This window comes from Strongylocentrotus purpuratus, unplaced genomic scaffold (assembly GCF_000002235.5).
Source record: "Strongylocentrotus purpuratus isolate Spur 01 unplaced genomic scaffold, Spur_5.0 spur5_scaffold_10, whole genome shotgun sequence".
NCBI lineage: Eukaryota > Metazoa > Echinodermata > Echinoidea > Camarodonta > Strongylocentrotidae > Strongylocentrotus > Strongylocentrotus purpuratus.
In genome coordinates, this window is record NW_022145595.1 from 4,914,960 (window position 1) to 4,936,715 (window position 21,756).

General features: G+C 34.7%; 1 protein-coding gene across 2 annotated transcripts in view; it reads left to right on the top strand.

Annotated features, from left to right (window-relative positions):
- Positions 1-21,357, top strand: part of LOC577663 (gelsolin-like protein 2) — a 28,513-nt gene extending 7,156 nt beyond the window's left edge. Inside the window, exons 1-11 of one of the 2 annotated variants that reach the window (XM_030979271.1) lie at positions 1,098-1,225; positions 6,445-6,555; positions 7,316-7,477; positions 8,205-8,270; positions 9,646-9,773; positions 10,316-10,436; positions 11,135-11,248; positions 14,031-14,218; positions 15,176-15,257; positions 17,035-17,130; positions 18,143-21,357. In XM_030979271.1, the coding sequence (XP_030835131.1) occupies positions 6,484-6,555; positions 7,316-7,477; positions 8,205-8,270; positions 9,646-9,773; positions 10,316-10,436; positions 11,135-11,248; positions 14,031-14,218; positions 15,176-15,257; positions 17,035-17,130; positions 18,143-18,238 (1,125 nt within the window). In that variant the 5' untranslated portion in view covers positions 1,098-1,225; positions 6,445-6,483 and the 3' untranslated portion in view covers positions 18,239-21,357. Of the gene's footprint in view, positions 1-1,097; positions 1,226-6,444; positions 6,556-7,315; positions 7,478-8,204; positions 8,271-9,645; positions 9,774-10,315; positions 10,437-11,134; positions 11,249-14,030; positions 14,219-15,175; positions 15,258-17,034; positions 17,131-18,142 lie in introns of those variants that run through there. The other variant, XM_030979272.1, reaches the window with a different exon arrangement.
- Positions 21,358-21,756: the final 399 nt, after the last annotated feature.

Genomic DNA, 21,756 nt, shown 5'->3' on the forward strand with positions numbered 1-21,756 from the left:
TCAAAGTTCAAATTGCAAAGTGATAACTGATTACAAAACCGAAGTAAATGAAGAGATCGAGACCTTAATTGGACTCTAAGATACACACAGACAATGTGGCGATTGGGCCAAGTGGCGATTAGACCTAGTAGTGATTTGGTGATCTGACATTTGTTCAGAAGACAACTGCTCTGAGCTTTATTTTTCAAGATGAGAAGTTAGCGTATAGCATAGAAATAAGGTGGGAGGTTAGGTTTAGGGTTTGGATTAGGTATAATGTTTTGTTTAAGCTATTGCTCATTGAAGCATGCAGCGTAAAACCTATAACTTACATGACATGAGTTTTATAAGCCATTACTCCATTATTATTTACATGATAATGGAGTAATGCTAACTGCTTTCCATAAGTACAACTTAAAGATAAGTTCAACTTAGGATCTTTGTGGAACACCCCCCTGATAAAGTAAGTGTTAGGTGCTATATAAGCTCATATAATTATTATGAGCATTCTTATAATACTAGATTACCAATCACCAGACTTGGTCACTCTGGATGTTGATTCCATACTGGTATCATGAACTTGATTTAAAATATACACTTCTAGTATTTTAATTGATGCAAGACCACTGTGACGCTATCAACAAAAGTATTTAACTGTAATCGCTCATTCGTTATTATAAATATCAATATCAGTTTTCTTTTGAAATGTACAAGACTACAAGAATCATATTTGGCACATGTATATACATGAACTTAGAGTACCGGTATCTTTTACAGCTCCCCCAATGCAAATACATTGCAGCTACATGTACCTGTACATGTAGAGCCTTCAAGTTATAAAGAGTTTATAGCATTTTTATTTTGTAGACATTGGTCTGACCACATTGTAAAGCTGACGTTAGAATAAGAGTTAATGCTCTAAGGCTGAAGAGTTTGTTAGAAGTCCTGAATAGGGTACGGTAGGTACGTAAGCTGTGCTTCTGACTGTGTAGAATTGGCACTTTACAGGCTATTAACATGTAGCTGAGCACATATAAACGTGTATGCAATAATTCAATTCAAAGCTTGTCAACCATGCAGAGAAGTGGCTTTTATTTTGAGAGCTGATCCGTGACATGTCATTATTGTGTAGACCGCTGCTGATGGAGTAACAGACTTCAAAAGTGCATACAAGTGCGGATTAAAGTATTAGGAAAGACTTAGGAGTTTGTAACACTCTCAAAAGGGTGAATATAGGCGGAACTGAGTAAGTAATGGGAGAAACATTTCAACCACAAACATATTTTTGTTATATTAATGTTCCTTTTATACAAGGTAAATCTGGTTTGCAAGGGTTCTTTATGCTGTTGTTATTGTAGTTATTCCATCGGTTTTGTGGAGAGATTTGCGTATATAGCCACGTCTAATATTTCCAATGTCTCTTTATATCCACCTGTACCACATGCACTCACTATAGAACAAATCTGGTTAAAACTATAGCCAGAATAAACCTCAAAACATGGTAGCGTCCTTGCTACTTCAAGAGGATCATTTTAATAAAATAATAGGAACGTGTGAAAATTCTAAAGGATATGAGCATTAGTAATAAAAGTGAATACCATAATAAAGTTAATAATGGTAGCTTCGAAGCATAAAAATTGGTATTATATTTACTCGAATACTAGAATTGTTTTGTGAATAGATATTCTTTTCTTTTTATATGTATCCTCAATGGTTATAAACACATAGTACATTTCAGCTTTTAAGCGCCTGCAGCATGTGCATCATTGTATTCTATATTTTTCGAAAAATAAACCTTGGATTGAAAATGTGCTGCCCCAAGACAACTTCAATAGTGGGCAATTGGATTTTGAGGATAATTGCAAATAAACTCATCTGCGTTTCCAGCCATGCTGTTCATTGATATATGGATTCCCGAGCCCACTTTTCCATGCACTCATGGGGGCCCCCTGTTGCCATATATGGAAACCTGTTTGCGTACTCCAACCAAACATTTGCCATCGCCATGGCAATATGATGCCCTCTGTTTGCCTGTTGCGATATGAGTAAGAAAGTTTCACCCCTTATGCTTCCTTCAAGTTCACTTATTCTTTCTCTCCCTCCCTCTCTCTCTCTCTCTCTCCCTCACTTACCCCCTCTCTCTCCATCTCTCTCTCTTTCTTTCTCCCTTTCTGTCATATACTCTTAATTTGATGGGGAAAGGTCGGGAGTGATGACTGAGATTACTGATTTTACAAAACCAAGTGTGTTTTCAGGTCTGATCTTTCTTGATACATTGATAAAAAAACAAGTAGTTTCCTTCCATCTTGATAGCAAGTCATTGATGCTACATGACATAAACCTCATGCAATTTTTTCAGAATTATACATCCAATTACTAAAGGGAATTTTTTTTCATCTCAAATGAGAAAGAAAATTATGGCATTTAGTCTGCTGCTCTCTCTCTCTCTCTCTCTCTCTCTCTCTGTTCGTGATCGTATACGCAGAGAAGTGAGAGTTTCCACACCCCTTCCACAACGACCAACTTGACACTAATGCAACAACTCAGGAATATAATTGCATGCATCAGAACTGTGAATGCATTGGCCTAATCATTACACTTTGGCACCTCTCATGCATGTCCATAGATATTGTGTAAATTTATTTGCAAAAACATAGAGGTACAGTGAAGCATTAGCTAGGTTTTTATAATACTTTGAATCTAACATTCATTAAACCAATCATCAGTAGAATAGAGGTGTTGTGGTCGAGTGGATACATCACCGACTGTCGATCACAAGGTCCGCGGTTCGAGTCCCGCCGTGGCACTAATGTCCTTTAGCAAGACATTGATCTACATTTGCCACACTCAACCCAGGTGAAGTAAATGGGTACCTAGTAGGATTATTCCTTGAAATGCACTGTGCACTGATATCAGTGATAGGCTGTCGGAGCTAAAGCTAAAGCTAGGATAATTAAGTCTAAAGCTCTTTGGAAGCGCATAGAGATGTTATTTCATAACGTATTATGTGCTATACAAGAACTGAACTATTAAAATAGGAGTTTATAACGCCATTATAGTTCTCAATAGACAGAATTGTCTGTGTCCAAGGTAATCGCAAACATATTAGTATCCAATGTAATTCAATGACTATGCAAGAGAATTGCTGGTACTGGAAACTGATATCAGTTATATAATAAGTCTTTGCTGGGCTGGTATAGATTTATGCATACTTGTATTAGTTTACATGAAGAACTTATAGAATACATGAATATACAGGTTCATGAATTCTGGACTTAGCCTTGAGAAATGTAAACAATATTGAGATTTCTTATATTGTCAGGAGACGTTGAATGAAATTGGACCTCTTTATATTGAAGCACTAATGCATTTTGACGTCTTGGAGAAAGCATTTCGAAAAGTTCATGACTTTTGACTCTTGGCGTTCAATATAATATAATGTTTCTCCCAGGTGTATTCTACTATGCAAGCTAGCAAACTCTGGGTATGTTTGTCTACATATATGCTGTGTGAAAGAAATGTTATGCTAATATGTGCAACGTACAATGGCCTGAGGCTAAGGTTTGCAGAACACAAGGCGCGTCTTCATCATCTCGAGATTGCCAAATAGCCTGCTTTTTCTGATTCGGGAAATAATCCCGAAGTTACAAATCGCGTCCTCATTAGCTCGAGATTCGACCTAGAAACTTGAAACTTGACCTTGAGAAATTAGCTTGAGATATTTTGCTCGGCGTTAGCGCATAGTGCGAGTCTTCGGTCTGGTGAAGTCGCACCAGATAAATAGCTGGATATTTTGCAAACTATCCCAAGATATCTTGGGATGACAATCCCGACCAAATATCCTGCTAATTGCTACTTCGGTCTGATGAAGACGCAAATTAGCTGGATAGTTTGAGATCGGGATAGTTCAAATAGCTGGATATTTGGCAATCTCAAGATAGTGAAGAGAGGTCTATAGTGTACTTGTATGTTTACACCTCGTCATGCTGTAAGGTGTTGAGACTGGGACATGTGGAATTATAGGAGCCTGATTGTACATGTAATTCAGTGCTGGAAAAAGAACTTGGAAATCTCCAAATGTCTATATCTATACGTATTTTTACGTACATTTATTTTTTAAAGCACAAATATAAAGAGATGTTACAAGCAAATGTCACATGAACTATAGTGATCATATAAGAGCACATGGGACAGTTATGATAGTAATATTAGTAATGAGTAATGGTATTAATAAACATTATTTTGCTATGTAAGGTGGGACATATTTGATTACAGTTATACATAATCATTAAATCGTCCTTGTTTTCACGAAGTGACGGTAGTGAGGAAAATCGTAACGCAAAGTGAATGCAATTTTTTTTCACTACCGTCACTTTGTGAAAACAGCGACGAAATGATGTATTATGTAGATGAGTGATTTTTTTTTTAAATCTGGGTGAAATAACTTTTTGGTAAAAACAAACAAAATGTACACACATTTAAGTATGACTATGCTAGTAAGCTAGTTTAAACCAAATCATTTACATTTCATTTTTGAAAGAAACTATTATTTGAATAGTGAAGATGAAGAAAAAAAGAAGAGAGTAATATTTATCTAGGTCTAAATTGCTCCATTGTGTTGAGAGACCTATATTCTTGACCCTGGCTACTTGTCAGCAGTCAGGTTTCAATTTAATAGACCTATTCGGACCAAAGAAAATATACACAAAACTTGTATAAGAACGTGGTATGAAAGACTAAATGTATAGTAAAAGGAGCATACAGACTAGAAAACAATATTGTATAAAGAAACTAATTTTGAAGAGGTCAAGAAAGCTAGTTAATCATCAGTGTGTGCTCATAATAAGCTAAACCCTGTTATACAATTTGTGTATGATATGAAATTCAGACTCAAGCTTTCTTTCGAAACGATGCTAAATCGTGTTTTGTTGTAGGAAATTTCTTTATACGTCATTCAGGCTAGAAAAAAGGTCATCACTTATCATATAGCTATATATGGTGCTCGTATAGCTAAACAATCAATCTTAGAAGTCTGAATGCAGGGTTAAAGAAATGTTATTATTTGAAGGGTGCCATTCAGCAGAAGCATAATGGAATATTTTTCTTTTTCATGGCTCAAATATTATTTCTGCTCCAAGGATCTTTATGAAAGGGAGAAGGGAGAGGCAACAACTACAGAAAAGAGGGAAAGAGTTCGGGTGAGAGAGAGAGAGAGAGAGAGAGAGAGGGGGGGGGAGAGAGAAAGAGAGGGGGAATCTAAATTTTGGTACTATTTAGCTTCAGTCTTGTGATATATGCATGCATATAGTCAATATGCAGGCCTTCACGTGTACAGGTAGCCTACAGTACCTTCATGCAGTACAATACAAAGGCCCCTGACAATCAGTTTACAAAATGAAAATGTGTAAGATATAGTTTATGGGAGCTCTTTTTGGATTTTTAGTGTAATTTTCTCACAGTAATCTTCATGTACTTGAACATTTAATTCTTTTCAACCATTTTCCCCCTTCAGTTTACCACCCCTCAGTCCTTGGACCACTCCTGTATATATTTCTTTCAGCTGAAACCAAGAGCATTGGTATAATGAAGAGTGGTTAGAAGTTTTACAATTTAAATGAACAGCAATAAACTTCACCAATTATAAAATAATTCTTGCCATGTCAGTTGTGATTCAGTTATTTTACAGCATAAAACTCTTGCTTGTGAAACATTTATTTAGCCCAAAGTTTCTTGTTGTAGAGTATTCGTAGAGGAGAGACTTGTAGTCTTGTACATCAATATCTACTGTATATGATCTTTTAATTTCCATGCCACTTGTGCTTTCCTGAGAATTTGAAAGGTCAAAAACATTTACTGTCAATCAAACTTGTGATACATCTGGTTTTTGTAATGGTGTAATAGTGCAGTATGGTATGTAATCCTGTAGGATTTTTTTGCCAAAGTTGATTTTTTTTGTTGTTGCTGTTTTGGCTTCAAAAGGGTCCCAATTGGCCAATATGATGGGGTTCAAATTTTCAGACCCCTCCTTCGTTTCCTGGGGGTCCATATTGGGCGCCAAAATGGCATATATAACACGCAATAGGGAAATTTGGTGTCTTCAGGAAAATTTGAACCCCATCAATTTCTGATAGCTTGGACCCCAATGAATCCAAAAATGCAAAAAATCAACTTTGGCACAAAAATCCTACGGGAGCTGTTTCAGTGACATACCGTACCACACTATATAATACAAACCATCAGGTTTTATGAAAGGGTCTTATCTAAAGCAATTAATGGAGCTTGGAGTTATTTACATGGAAATGTATCTCTTTTTGTTATAGCATTTCTTTTAAGGCAGTGTTTTGCAGCTGGTATGAATGAGCTTTAGATCTACAGAGAAGATTGTGAGAGAGAAATGAATGTTCATATTTTAAATTTACTATAAATAATGATATTTCCTTTCTTCATATTTCTCTTCCGATTCAGATCTCTTGAATTTCAACACTGCACTGAGCTCAACACAACATGCAGAAGGCCAAAAAATACGACTGGCAAGACTCAAATCTTGCCCTTTTTGGGTCAGATACAGAAAAGGAGGTAAATCACAATGGAATTAAGATAGATTTGTTTTCATTCCAGGATTGTATTAATTTCCATTGTCTTTACTGAGAGCCAGAAACAACGTTTATCCCTTATCTCTTACTCTGTCACCCTTTCTCTCTACATGTATGTGCCTGTGTGAAGTTAGACTGTCTGGGTATAGACCAAATGAAGTTAGACGGTCTTGGTATAATAGACCAAATGAAGTTAGACTGTCTGGGTATAGACCAAATAAAGTTAGACGGTCTTGGTAATAGACCAAAAGCAGTTAGACGGTCTGGATATAGACCAAATGAAGTTAGATGGTCTGGGTATAGACCAAATGAAGTTAGACGGTTTGGGTAAAGACCAAATAAAGTTGGACAGTCTGGGTATAGACCAAATGCAGTTAGATGGTCTGGGTATAATAGACCAAATGAAGTTAGACGGTTTGGGTAAAGACCAAGTGAAGTTAGACGGTCTGGGTATACGGTAGACCAAATTTAATAGACCAAATGAAGTTAGATGGTCTGGAAGGTGGACAGTTTGGGTATAGACCAAATGCAGTTAGATGGTTTGGGTCAACATAAACCAAATGAAGTCAGATGATCTGGTTATTGGACCACATGGCTTTGGACCAAATGGCAATAAACCTAACACTTTGTTCCATGTGTTTTCCCTTCTTTATCCCCCCTCCCCTGTAAGAAGAAACCTGATCACGCCACTGGGTCCTATTAAATTTTGAGTATTTTAAACCCTTTTTTTATCCATCTTTCAGGTGAAGAAGGCGGCAGCAGAATCGGAACCAGCGTGGAAGGGATGCGGTCAGAAAACAGGTGTTCAGATCTGGAGGATCGTCAAGTTTAAGGTGGAGAACTGGAACAAGGAAGAATATGGCAGCTTCTTTGAAGGCGACTCTTACATCCTCCTCAACACCTACGTGAGTTCAAGACACACTCCTAGCATGCAGTTAATATGTATATTGCGTTGTAGTTCTCATAACCCAGAATTGGTGGAATAACCCATTAATATCTTTACAAATCATTCACACAGGAAAATGCTTACACCACTTGGAAATTACTTCTAAATCACAAGAGATTGTATACTTCATGATGATGAAGTTTTTTTACTCCCTGTATTTTTGTATAATACCCATTTTGTGGTAAAAAGCCTAATGGTGTCACATTCCTGTTATAGATATTTTTCTACAATGAATATTGAGAATCAATAAAATGCATATATTAACAGAAGGGGTATGTGGAACCCTAAGAAGAAATTATAATTGTTACATAGATAGTTACAAATAATAATACTTGCAAGAGGGAGGAGGAGGGGGGGGGGGGGGCAATGGTAATCAAAGCCCCATGTGTGAGGACAAAATGTGAGTCTTATACGTGTATGATCAAGGTGTGCCCAAAGGTGTGCCCCCTTATCACATTTCCATAATATGAAATGTGTAAACCCTATAAATTGCAAGATATATGCATGACTATGACATGATATTTGAACAATTATTCAGCCCAACTATGCAATTTGTAATATGACCTTTAGAATATAAGCCTATGGACTGTCAATCAATATTCTGTTATCACGTGGATCAATGGAGTGAAATCTTAATTTCCTGGTTTTCTTTTTATTCTATCCCTTTTTTTCTTCCCAACCGATAGCAAGAAAAAGACAGCGAGGAGTTAAATTATGATTTACATTTCTGGATTGGCATGCATTCCACACAGGTAAGCATGATTTTGTTTTCAATCCCTTGCTACAGATGTAAGCTAAATGTTTACCAAAGCATTCATGGATGTCAAGTGAGATGGTGAATGTAGAGTAGAAGGATACAGTGAATAAAGTAGTATTTATTTCCATAGAAAAGCATATACAATGTAACAATATAACAATACAAAATAAGATAACAAGGAATCTTTCCTTCACATAGTGAATAGACATATTATAAAGACGTGAAAATCGTGGCCCAGGACGTTGACATTACTCAGGCAGGGCCTAACATGTAAACATATACATACAAACATATATACTTGTTCTAAGATCATTAGCAGTCAGAAGTATCAGTTATAATATGAAAAATTAATTATGGGGTTCGTTCAATCTAAAAATATAATAATATTTATGTAATGTAGAACGTAATGGTAAAGTTTAGCGGAGAAGGAGGATGAAGTGGGAAAAGGGAGGAAGAGAGACATAGCAAAGGAGAGAGACGGAGAGAATGAATTTACAACAGATTTCTTGATTGCATCTCACGGAGAATAAGCTGTATCGTATTATACACACATTTGTTATAAAAGTTGACTTATCATTATTTAAAGAGTTCTCATGAATTTTGTAGTAAAAATTTTGGTCATTTGCTTCTAAATAATCACACATTTGAGTTGCTATAAAAGGTACATTGCATAGTTTACATTTATAGTTTATTCATAGTTTACAATTGATGATAAACTCGATTAAATTTAAAATCACTGATTTGTTTGTTGTTGTTAAAAGAATTAATGTCCAAGTATATATTTTGGTAGTTGACAAATCTAGAAAGAGAGGGTACTTAACTAGTTATGTCTTCAGAAATTGGCAGAAATTCACTTTAGATACTCATCAAAGACCCTATCTGAAGTGAAAAATGAATAAATCAATTATATATCAACAGATAGCTTATAAGCCATCAGCAGCAGTTTAGTACAAGTTAACCATTCAAAACCTTTATAAACTTTTCATAGATAAGGTTATGAATGTCAACACTTACAAGTAAGCTATTAATTTAGATTAGATCAATAGCTTGCCATTTGAGTAGTAATACTTTTAAATCATTTCTGCAATACAAAATTAAAGACACACCAGTAAGAATTTTTCTTCTTCATTTCAAACAGAATACCACTTGAAAAGTGTGAGGTACATCCTGGGCAAAAGCGTTGAAATGTTGTTTTCTGGCAACAATTGCTCTAGGGTTTATTTCATTGAATGTATAGGGATAGGGTTATGGTTGTAAATGCATTGACAGTTGGGTAAAGTGTTGGGGTTAGGGTTAGGTTAGGTAAAGAAGGAAAAGTAATGTATTTTTGTATCTGGAAACAAACTCTTTTTTTCCCTTCTAATTTTCAGGATGAGTATGGAACAGCGGCATACAAAACGGTTGAGTTGGACACATACTTGGACGACAAACCGGTACAGCACAGAGAAGTACAGGGTAATGAATCTGACCTCTTCAAGAGTTACTTCAAGAGCGTTGTGTAAGTTGAATGTTCTTAGAACCTGAAATAGATTCTGACAAGGGACCCCCCCCCCCTAAAAAAAAGTTGAATGGTGTGGTTTTAAGATGAAGCTCTATAAATGTGCATTTCGGTCAAGATGATGGTCAAATTTTTACTTTTTAGTATACTTTCTTCTATGTAATTTTGATATTTTGAATCCTAATACATAAAAAAGTTGCATTTTGAGCAGTTTTTGTATACCAAATTTTTCTGATCTTGAGTTTGTTCCAGTAATTATATTTTGTTGTGATCCTGACTAGTGGTCTGTTTTTGATCTGCTATAACTATAAGACAGATTAAGCTGTTGAATGGATATAATTTGTCAAATAAGGAACAGCATTCTCATTCAGATAGATATCAGCGCTAAAAACTTGAATTGCAGAACTTTTTGTGAGGAGATTACATGTATTGGTGAAGTGTTATTTAAGCTGATCAAAGTAACGGAATATCACAAACACATCCATTGGTAGCCTAGCTAGCTAGATTTAGCCAGAGTAATCATTGTTTTTGTTCCTTTGTAGGTATATGTCTGGTGGTGCTGACTCAGGGTTCAGGCATGTGAAGCCGGAGGAGTACACCCCAAGACTCTTCCACTGCCACGCGGAGGGCAAGGGAAGGAAGGCACGTCTCGAAATCAATGAGGTAACAGTTCGTTATTTTTGACGACAGTAACGATACTCATAATAACACCAACAACGATGACGATGAAGATGATGATGATGATAATAATAATAAAGATGATAATATGGATAATGATAATAATTACAATAATAATATTAAAGCCTCTCTGCACTAGTTTGGCCATGCAGGGGGGTTTAGACCTCCCTGCAAGGTCACTGACAGGTTGTTATCTCATTAAATCAGCTCTCAATTAACATAAGAAAAAGGGGATCATGGTGGACCAACATGCACCAATTAGGCATTGTTTGTCATATAGAGGGCGCAAGCAGCTATCAGTAGTGCATTAGGGCTTGAAAGAGAATGTGGAATGGAATAGCCGACTAGAGATGGACCCATATTGGACACATATAGGCATGGAATTGAAGTATCTGCCTGAATTTACAAGTCTATGAATGGCAGAAGGCAGCCATTGAATAGAAAAATATGACGTCAAATAATATCGAATTAAATGAGCCGGAGTCTTTCTCATGGTTTTTTTGGTAGCTGAAGGAAATGAGTCTTGATTGAGCTTTAAGAACCAATGATTTTTATTGAATAGCATGTCATATCAGATTGAAATCATATTAAAGAAATCAAATCAAATCAAGTCAAGAAAATGAGCAGGATTCTGTTGCCTAGTTTCTTTTTTTACGAGCTGTTTTTTTATCATATTTTTTTAGATGAAAAAAATGAGCCGGAGTAGCTTGAAGTCTGACGATGTCTATATCTTGGATGCTGGAACAAAGATGTTCATGTGGTCTGGTAGCGGTAGTAGACATGACGAAAAGTTCAAGGTAAGTCAAATATAAATCAGCAATCAACTACTGTAAAGTGAGAAATTTTTAAAGGTAAAGACCAGTTTTGGAAACGCCCCCCTCTCAAAAAATGAAATGGAAGCTCTTATTACCAATCATGTGAAAGAATATGTTTTTACTAATACGTGATCATACAAATTTTGTCGAGAAGCCGCCTACTAACTGATATATTTGGTAAATTATTATATCTATTTGGACCTGATAGATATAATGCATGTGTCGTGCATGTGTGCGTAGTCCCATATATATCTTTCTGTGTACAGTGCTTGTAACTTTACCAAGTCTGGGCCAAATTTCTTATCATTTTAATGATTCCAGAACCTTGCAGTACACACCAATATTTATATGCTAGATGATCAACCTTTTCTGATCAATTCCACAAAGTTCCTTTCACAATGTAATCGTATGACCATAACTAGTCTTTATCTTTAAGCCATTGTCAATTGTTAAAACAATGGTTGATTCAGACATTTTGTGAGGATTAGGGAAACTTACACCTTTAGAAAGAGATTGTCATAACTATACTTAAAGGGATAGTTGAGTTCTTGTTTCAGACCGCAAATGCTCTCAAAGTGCATGGTTATTGCTCCATTTCTAGTGCCCTTTTAGGACCTAAAATTGCTATGAAGGTAATTTTAGACCCCAAAATGTGTAAAATTTAGGAAATAGAATCATACCAATTTATCTCTACTTTTAAAAAAATATGGTGACTAATTAATTAATTAATAATAACACTACATAGGCTGGCTGGTTGTGCGTATTATAACCAACACGAAAAAGCCAACAAAAAGCCGACATCGGCATTGGCTGGAATAAAACGCATAAGTCGCTATTTCCCTTTTTTCAACGTTTTTTTTCTTCAAATTATCTAATATTTGTGTACCACCACAAATATTAGAAATGGTTATTTTTATGGATATTTCAGCCGTCTTTGAACCGATTTTGATCAAACAAAGATGATATTGTCATTTAAATTGGGTGTTTATTTCCACTTTGACACTCAGTTTTTCATTAAACAATATGTATTTTATGTATATTTTGTTATCTGTATTATTTTTGCATGTGAAATGTGAAATCAATAAACTCAACTCAACTCAACTTCCTTGAAGGCTGTAACCCCTTATTATGTCAGCTCAGCTATTCAATTCAATGCAGGATACATACAGTATATAAAAGATAAAAATTAACATTAAAATTAAAATTACATAGTGATATAAACAAACGCTAAACATGTTGTCTAACTACGATCTTCAATATCATTATACAGATAAAATACACCCTTATAAATGTGGAAAAGTTATATACAAATATCAAAAAAATGAGTAGAGTATTTTTATAAAAATTAGAATTGCTTTAATAATAAGACCAATAACTCCATGAAATAAAATTGTAAGACCGATACCTGTGAGTAAAAAGCCATGAAATTAATGCATTCAGATATATAATTAAAAGAGCTAAAAGTAAAAGACATATCGTCAGTTACAAGTTTTCCATTATGTACATGAGAATATATATCTACAGCCAGGGTAATAATATGATACTTAACATTAAGCGCAGTAGAGTATATTTATATAGTAGCTGTGCTATATAAATGGACCTATTATTATTATTATATACTAGTTGTTTCCTAATTTTAAGGTTGGTTTAAAATTACCTTTTAAAAATGGTGATTCATATCGTCGCTGTTTTCACGAAGTGACGGTAGTGAAAAAAAAATTGCATTCACTTTGCGTTACCATTTTCCTCACTACCGTCACTTCGTGAAAACAAGGACGATATGTATTATGGGACACAGATAAATAGATCAAATACAAAACTCAAATCAGAAAAAGGGAGATATTAAACGAATAACAAAGAATTCCAACAAGATAACTTATCAAGATGAGAAATGTTGCATATTGCCACTCCATATATCCTTGGTGTTCTTTCATACAGTATTCATTAATTGTACTAAAGGTCAATCCTTTGTCATTGATATGCATTTCAATGAGATAACCACTGATAACAATTTCTCATACTTGTCGTAGGCATATAAAATGAAACATATTTAAAGGCCTATGTTAGCTTTATAATATTAACATTTTCTGCATCATTTTGATCATTAAAATCAACTACAGTATTTTTTCTATACAACTACATGTATTATTCTGTTGTAGTTTAGAATATTTAAAAAATAAATAATGCTAAAATTCTAAAAAGACCAAAATCACCATTTATATTGACTAAAAAGTATTAAACCTCAGAACCATTTCAAAATTTAGACAGAACACTCATAGTTTTAGTAATGATTTTTTATGTAAACGACAGCGATTTTGATGACAAGTTACTGTCACGGCTTGCACAAATCTTCAGTGTTGTGACAGTTGTGATCCAATTATTTTTTGATAAGAAGCTTTTGCAACTTGTAACTACTTGTACTTGCAAAAGTTCACAAACAGTTCTGGCGAAAGTTTCTAGTTTTCATTACTATCATAATTGTTAATATTATTTAATTACTTAATGGTTTCACCTCTGCCTGGGAGGAGAAAAAGCTTTCTTAATAACTGTATCCCTCGGGTTCCCCCTCATCTGATAAAGAGTAAGGTGGTTCTTAATTAAGTTCCAATATTTAGTATTTGACTCTTGATGTTTTTTAAACATTAAATTGGGCATAAAGTGTTTTTTATTTAAATAAAATTTACACAAAATTGTCATTTTTGGGTACTTTATAAAGCATTTAACCCCTACATGTACTTTTCTCTTTTCTTGATGCACCCTGTAGTCTGCTCAAGAGTTTCAGACTATGACGGCAAAGAGGCCACGTGCCTCCAAAGAGAGCCTGGATGAGAATGAAATCTCACCTGACCATGAATTCTGGGAATACTTCACCGACGATGATGTCGATGGTGAAGCTGATGACGATGATGAGCAGGAGGATGATAGCAACACATTTGAAAGGGTTCTCTACAGGTGAATTGATATTAACTCTTATCATGCCACAGGGCTTATCCCCATTGTGCCAATGAAGCCCCAAATCCCTCCATGCCAAGTTTATTTTGAGATAATAATAATAATAATAATAATAATAATAATAATGATAATAATAATAATAATAGCCTAATAGTCCACTCCAAATTTTATTAAACCGAAACGGAAATTCTTTTTGCCCAATTGATCGTGAGCCCGGCAGCCACTGAGCAGCGCCAGATCGACGTTGCTCTATCCCTTATTGTTGAACGCCAAACAAGGTAGCAACAACTCCCATCTTTTAACGTCTTTTGGTATGACGCGATGGTTCTATGAATAGCGAGTGCAAAACACATAGCACAGTCCAATGAGCATGAACAATAACTGCTATTACGAATGTGTGCAAGCATGCACAAGGCACTGAAGCAATGGCTCGCTACCATGTACAATGCACTATAATGCATTCAGCCTCATGTCTGTTCAGAGCCAGAAGGACATTATGTCTTGAAAGATGTTCAAGCTGTGGTATATAGAGGGCAGCGCACGGACACCGCCATAATCTCTTGGGGTACAGCGCATAATTGCATAACAATCGTTTCTTTTTCACATTTTTTTTTTAAAACATTTTTTTTGCCAAGGGGGGGGGGGGGGGGGGGGATGGGGCGGGTCATGGAGTTCCCCCATGAATCTACACCTGAGAGGAAATATTTTCAGGGGAAAAGAAAAATCACCTATGTAAATATTAAAAATGTGAACTGTACAACCCTTATCTTATAGAAACGGTTATTTACTTGCATCAAAATATTGATGATGCATCTAAATTGTGTTTCGTTATATATCGTGTCTCCAACTGGTACAGAACCCGGTAAAGATTTTCTTGAAGTTAAAGTACCAAGCCTTTGGGTTAATTGCAGGCTTGAGGGAGCGTAATGATGAGATATATTGTGTGTTATTTTGCAGGCTTTCCAATTCATCTGGGGCTTTGGATTTCACAGAAGTCTCAAAGGCAAGCAGTATCTGCAAATCAGATCTGGACTCAAGTGTAAGTTGATTCATCATTGAGAGGGGACAGGGGCGGATCTAAGGGGGGGGGGGGGGGTTGGCGGTTTAAACCCCCCCCCCCCCCCCTTGGCAAAAAGCTAGATCTGCCCCTGGGGGACTAGACAGAGCAGTTGATCTATGTCCTTCAGGAACCTGATGATCCCTGTATTAAAGTCTATGGGAATGAGAGGATTCAGTAGTCCATGGGTCAATGAGGAAGGGATAGGGATAAGGGGTGGTTGTGTTAATTAGGAGCAATGTGAAAACTTGCTTGTGTCATTTGGTCTTTTACATAATGTACATCATCAGATATGATTGTAAACATATGGGTACAGATTTTATAAGTTTTGGACAGGGCTTTAAAGAGAAGGTTGAGTTCTGGGAAGAGGTGAAAAATAATTTGTAGGCGTTATCATTGTTATTATGCAAGTGTGGAAAACATCGGATTCAAAATGTTCCCTGAAAAGCATGGCTCTTCAAATGCTTTCATATTCTAAATGTGGCATGTAACAACATGAAAATTGGGACAGATTTTTATGCCACATGTTCGTGTAGCCCCATATACATCTTTCTGTGTACAGTGCTTGTAACTGTACCAAGACTGGGCCAAATTTTGTATCATTTTGATGATTCCAGGACCTTGCAGTACACACTAAAACTCATATGCTGGATGATCAACCTTTCTGATCGATTCCACAACGTTTCTTTCACAATGCAATCGCATTGACCAGAAGTCAACTTTATCTTTAACAGAGTCAGTTTGTAGGTGAAGACAGAGAGCTTACCATACCACTTGACCAACTCCCATCTTACTAAAACTAGTGTACACAGTGTAGAAGTTGTAACATATGACTGTTCCCAGATTTACAAATTGCCCTGTTATAGGCCTGTATATCAGAAAGTAATTTATTGAGTAACCGTCTCCCTCCTCTAATGAACATTAAAACAAGATGTCGAATACCCTCTATTCAGCATTTTACAGGGTCTTATAGCTGGTTCATATAGCTGGCTCAATGATCTACATCCCAAAACCATTCAATGATTTTTTTTTTAATTTTTTTTTTTATTGTGTATTAGAAGAATAATGAAATTTACCATTTGGTATAAGAAGCTGATCAGATTAATCTCAGTAATCAAAGATTTAAGGTTTGTTTTATTCAATGACTCAATGCAGTTCAATAAAAATTTTGTTGACAATTTGTTAATAGTTGATTAAGTTAATTTCATGAAGACTAGAAAAACACAAATTTCCAACAATACTAAAAAAATCTTCATCACTTTTTGTACACAGCAGTGTAAATATAAACCCAGTACAACAAGGAAAAGGGAGACCTTTGATATATAAATGAATATGTCAGCTATGAACCTCCATATTTGAATGCCTTGTAACTGTCTGGCTTTATCTTGTATCATTTTTAAAACAACTAATTGTATTTATTTTTCCTTTCCTGTTCTTTATTCTTTTCTCTTGCTTCTTTACTTCTTTCTCCTCATGCTTCTCCCATTACTTTTCTTCTCTTCTATCTTTACATTTGCTTTCCCTCTGCCTTCCTTTCCCACATGTTTAATTTCCTCCTCTCAAAATCTTTCTGTTTCTGTGTTTGTCGTTAACTCTTAAGTTTAATGTACTTACCTTGTTAGGCGCCTTGAGCATATCTTGGGGTGGATATGTGCGCATTATAAATGTTGTTATTATTATTATTATTATTATTATTAACTTTCTTTCACTCAATTCCTTTCTTTCTCATCTGTTTCTCCCTTTCATTTCTACTATGTAGGATGTGTTTATCTTAGATACCGGCAAAGCCTGCTATGTATGGGCTGGCAAAGATGCAGACCCTGAGGAGAAGAATAATGGCATCCCCTATGCCACGGTAAGCCATCATTCCAGTTTTATTTATTTTATTTTTATTTATTTTATTGAAATATATATATTCAGGATAACAAGAATCAGATATACATTGTAGGTACAAAATCTGTTTTACATCATGGTCCTGAACAGAATTTTAAAAAATAACAAATGAAAATATTGAAAAAAATACAAGAATTCTATCTAAATGTTGAAAATTAGCTTTCACTTAATGCCTTCACTGTTTAAAAAAGAAAATGTGGAATTTATTAAAGACATATATATCCACATACTTCCTAATACATACCGGAAGATAAAATATTTGTTTTCCTTTTCATCATTTTCAGGTCATAAACATGTCACATGAAGATGTGTGTGTCCAGACAGTTGATTTAAAATAGTAATTTTAAGAAGTTTGCATGCAATAATTTCAGAAACCTTTACAAATTTGTAAGAAAATATTATGAAGGACAAGTATTTATGATGGTTTGCGCTTTTTCATGCATAATTTTTCGAAAAATCTAAATTCAAAAGTGACAGTTTTATTATGTTGAAGTCCGGACACACAGCCCCCATTATATTTCTTGTAAGATTAGCATTTTCTATTGGACATACATAGGTTTGCCTGATTAATCTTTCTTATGTCTATGACATACATTTTCATGCCTGATAAACCATTACCACCTCCAACACATATGTAGTTTTGTTGATAAACTATAATATAATAATGTTCGCCTTATAAACAACTTTGGGATAAGTACCAAAGTTCAGAAGTAAACAAAGAATCGTAAACAATACTTTCTATTTCACGAAGAAGAGATTTCAAATATCATGGAATTGACTAAGAGGAGATACGTAGTTCTGCCTGATCACGGGTGTGTTCAGATGACAGTATTTTTTATGTATCAGGATTAATTGAATGGTTAACTCATTGCTTACTGGAACCTGGTGGTCCCTGTGTTAAGTCTATGGGAATAAGATAATTCAGTAGTCAACCGGTTAATTGTTCTGTATTCTTTCTTGCTGTTAACTTACAGGAATACCTGAAGAAGACCAACCACATGAGGGCACAAATTACCAGTCTGAAGGAGGGACAAAAATGCAAACAATTTTCAGAAATCATCGGTTATTAAGTCATCCGCATCTTGTCCTCCGTGGCATTGTGGAAAGATCAAAGACATGTTGACCCTTGACCCGAAGGGTGAACCCAAGCACATGGTAAACCTGAGATGAATGACAACTGAACACAAAGTACATCACATGCCTTAATGTCATTACTAAGATTGAAGTCATATTTCCTAACGAGCGAAGGCTGTCGCATAAAAAAAGGCAGAAAAAATGTGACAGCAAAAATAAGATGTTATTGTCTGTGATAAGTTATTCTTTAATAGTAATTAGTCATAAAATTATCATCTTTATAATCTGTCCCTCTTTGACTACCATGCTACCGAGATGTGTGTTGTATAAAATTTAATCCATATTTAATGAGTAAAGAAAAATAGTCCTGATATTCAGTAAGTAAGAAGACATATCGTACAAACAAAATTCCAAATCAGTATTTTCCTTTTAAGGTGGTGGCTACCATTCAGTCATTTTTTTGTGGGGCATGTTCAAATTCAGATTCTGTATGATGTATCATTATACTAATACTAATTAAGTATGACTAGAAAAAATGTTCACCTATACATGTACCTGTGATACTATTTGAAAACTTTGATGATGCAAACTTATGACATCATGTACAAATTTTGCTATTGTATCCATAAGACCAAACTCTTTGCTTTATGCTCATATTTTCTTGATATTTCTAAGGAATGTATGGACTTGGTTTCTATATTGATTTATAGGTTTAATTTTCATTATTTGTCTTTTTTCCAGTGATCTTTGAAACTATGTAGATAGTTGTTCCTATTATTTTTCTCTATAGAATTTTAAGTTTTGATGAGTGTTGATCTTTCTAATTTTGTATGTAAATAGTTATATATCTGCATGAATTTTTATCAACCACATTGCCCAGTTCTATTTCGCTCGTTAAATTGTTGGAAATTAATGGAACTAAATCTTGTACTGTATTTCACTCTTAAATAGTGGGGAAAAATCAGTGTGTATCCAAATTGTTTTAAAAGCAGGAATTGCCACCCTCATTTATGTGCGTGATTATGGAAAAACTTTTAAAGACTTGCAATACTGCCAAAATTAGCAAGTACAGTACATGGTCTTTCAATTCAAAATGAAATTTGACCCCCAGATGACTGAATAACTAATACATTAATGCCTGGATGTCTTGAGGTTATGATACACAAATCAAACTATTTTGTCTCTTATTAATGGGCTGACACTGCTATATCGACTAACAATAATAACATGTTATAGACCAAGATTATAATGTACTGCTCTCTAGAACAAAAGATTTTTTTAATTGTTTAATGAGTTAGATGTATAAATATAACATCAAGTTTTATATAAATATGCTAGAGCTGTGTATAGTGTATGTGAGGTTTCTTAAAAGGGAAAAGGGTAATTTATGTTAAGTGTCATGCTCTGGCGTTTTATTTCATCATTCCATAGTGAAATTACCAACACAGCTATATAATTCCACTAAATGCAATTTGAAGATATACCATTCCTTTACATGAAATGTTCCAAATCTGCTTTTGGGTATGAATATGCATTAAAGCATAAATATGAATATATATGTAAAGTATCTGCACACAACTTATGGTAATTTACGGAGGATATCATTGGTTTTGTACTTGCTTAAATACTTCTATGCTTTCTGACAAAATATATTTGTCTTTCAGTCATTAAAAAAGTTTGTTCGTCTAAAAGGAGACTTATTTCTAAAAACATTAATGTGCATATCCAGTTATTGTGGCAATTGTGGAAATATTTATAAGAAGAGATCATTTGTAATAATTAATATATGACATTTGTGAGATTAAAGACATATTATGCTGTGTGAATAACTAATATAGTCCAGTTTTCAAGTATTACATAAAGTTCAGATTTGGGATGGGTATGTTTAGTGATTATGAGGTGCCAGTTGTCGGCCTCTCCAGCCTGTAAAAATTGCTATTGTTATGTTTCACAGTGAATAAACAAAAATGAAATTATCTTTTCATTTTCATTCACAGCATCATTCACTTTGCATATTAAATTTGTTACCGAAAACCAGTAAATTTTATTATGTGAAAAGGGTGACACTTCAAGCACCATGAATAAGTCGAACCAGGTTTAATTGCCTTTATAAATGTAGGCCGTCATTTTTTATGTCTTAGTCTTTTTATAAAGGGATGACAAATGTGTACTGATAAAACAAAGGCCAACCAGGGGAGACAAGAAAACTGGCCTGTAGACAGCTGGCCTTTCTAGACAGATTTATACAAAATATATGTTTGTTTTGAGAGGGAGACGATAGAGGTGATCACTATAGACAGGTGGCCTTTATAGGGAGGTGGCCTCTAAAACATGTTTTATATTCAACACTTATATGGGATTCTTGTGTATAGTTCTAACCAACATGGTCGCCAGTAGAGCACTGCCTATGTAAGGTAAAACAAAGTATGATTCATCCTGCATCACTAGTAAAATAGCTTGTCAGTTTGGGTAGACTTTCCAGAGCTGCATGCCTGACATAGTAACGCATATCTTCTGTGCTCGAGTATGGAGATCATGATGTTTCATAGGTGTTTGGTAATTAATGTTGAGATATTAAAGTGGCAAAGATCCACATTCACCATACCTGAATACTGTTAAAAGAATGATATATTACAAGAAATGAAAGCTGCAAAGAGTAACTCCTAATGTCACCCTTGAGAAATGAACTTTCAAAATCTTCTGCGAGTCTGCTTAACCTAGAGAAATTAAATACCACTTATTTCTTTTTACACACTCTCCCGGTTTTGCTAGCTTTTGTCAGGTATATTAACAAAAGTTTGCTGTAAGTTTTTTTTTTTTAGATAATGAAAAGAACTCTTTGTGTTATAAGTACAGAATGAAGACAATATAATCCCACATGTTAATATCGAAACTTTAATTGTAATCATCTGCAACATCAAAATTTCATATTCATTTACATGTGTATGTTATCAATATTGTCCTGCAATTTCATCAAAAGCAGCATGGGGAAGTAATCTTCAAGTATGTGGGACTGTAATATACATTGCGGCTAATGCCATTCATACTGTTAATCATATTAACTTTACATTGGCAATAAAAAATGAATAATAAAACAAAGTGACTTACAATTGAATCTTGTGTTGGTTTTGATTGTATTATGCACGTATTAAGAACTCCAGGTTGTGAAACAAACGTCATGTACACAAGTTGCATTCTAATATTTGATCTAATATAATTCAAAAAGTGACATTGAAAATACACAGCCTATCACCATGACTGGATTATTTGAATGGTTTTGTTGCAGTATAACCCTTTTTAAAGGGGCTTTTTGAAAGCTTAATATCTTTATTTACAGGGGTGTCTTTTTGACCCCCCCCCCCCCAAAAAAAAAAATAAATAAATAAATAAATAAATAAATAAAAATAAATAAATAAATTTTTAAAAAAATACATATAAATATATATTGGTCATTGAAGGTCTGATAACTAGCTAGTCAAAATAAAATAAGTAGGCCTTATTTGAGTGTGACCAT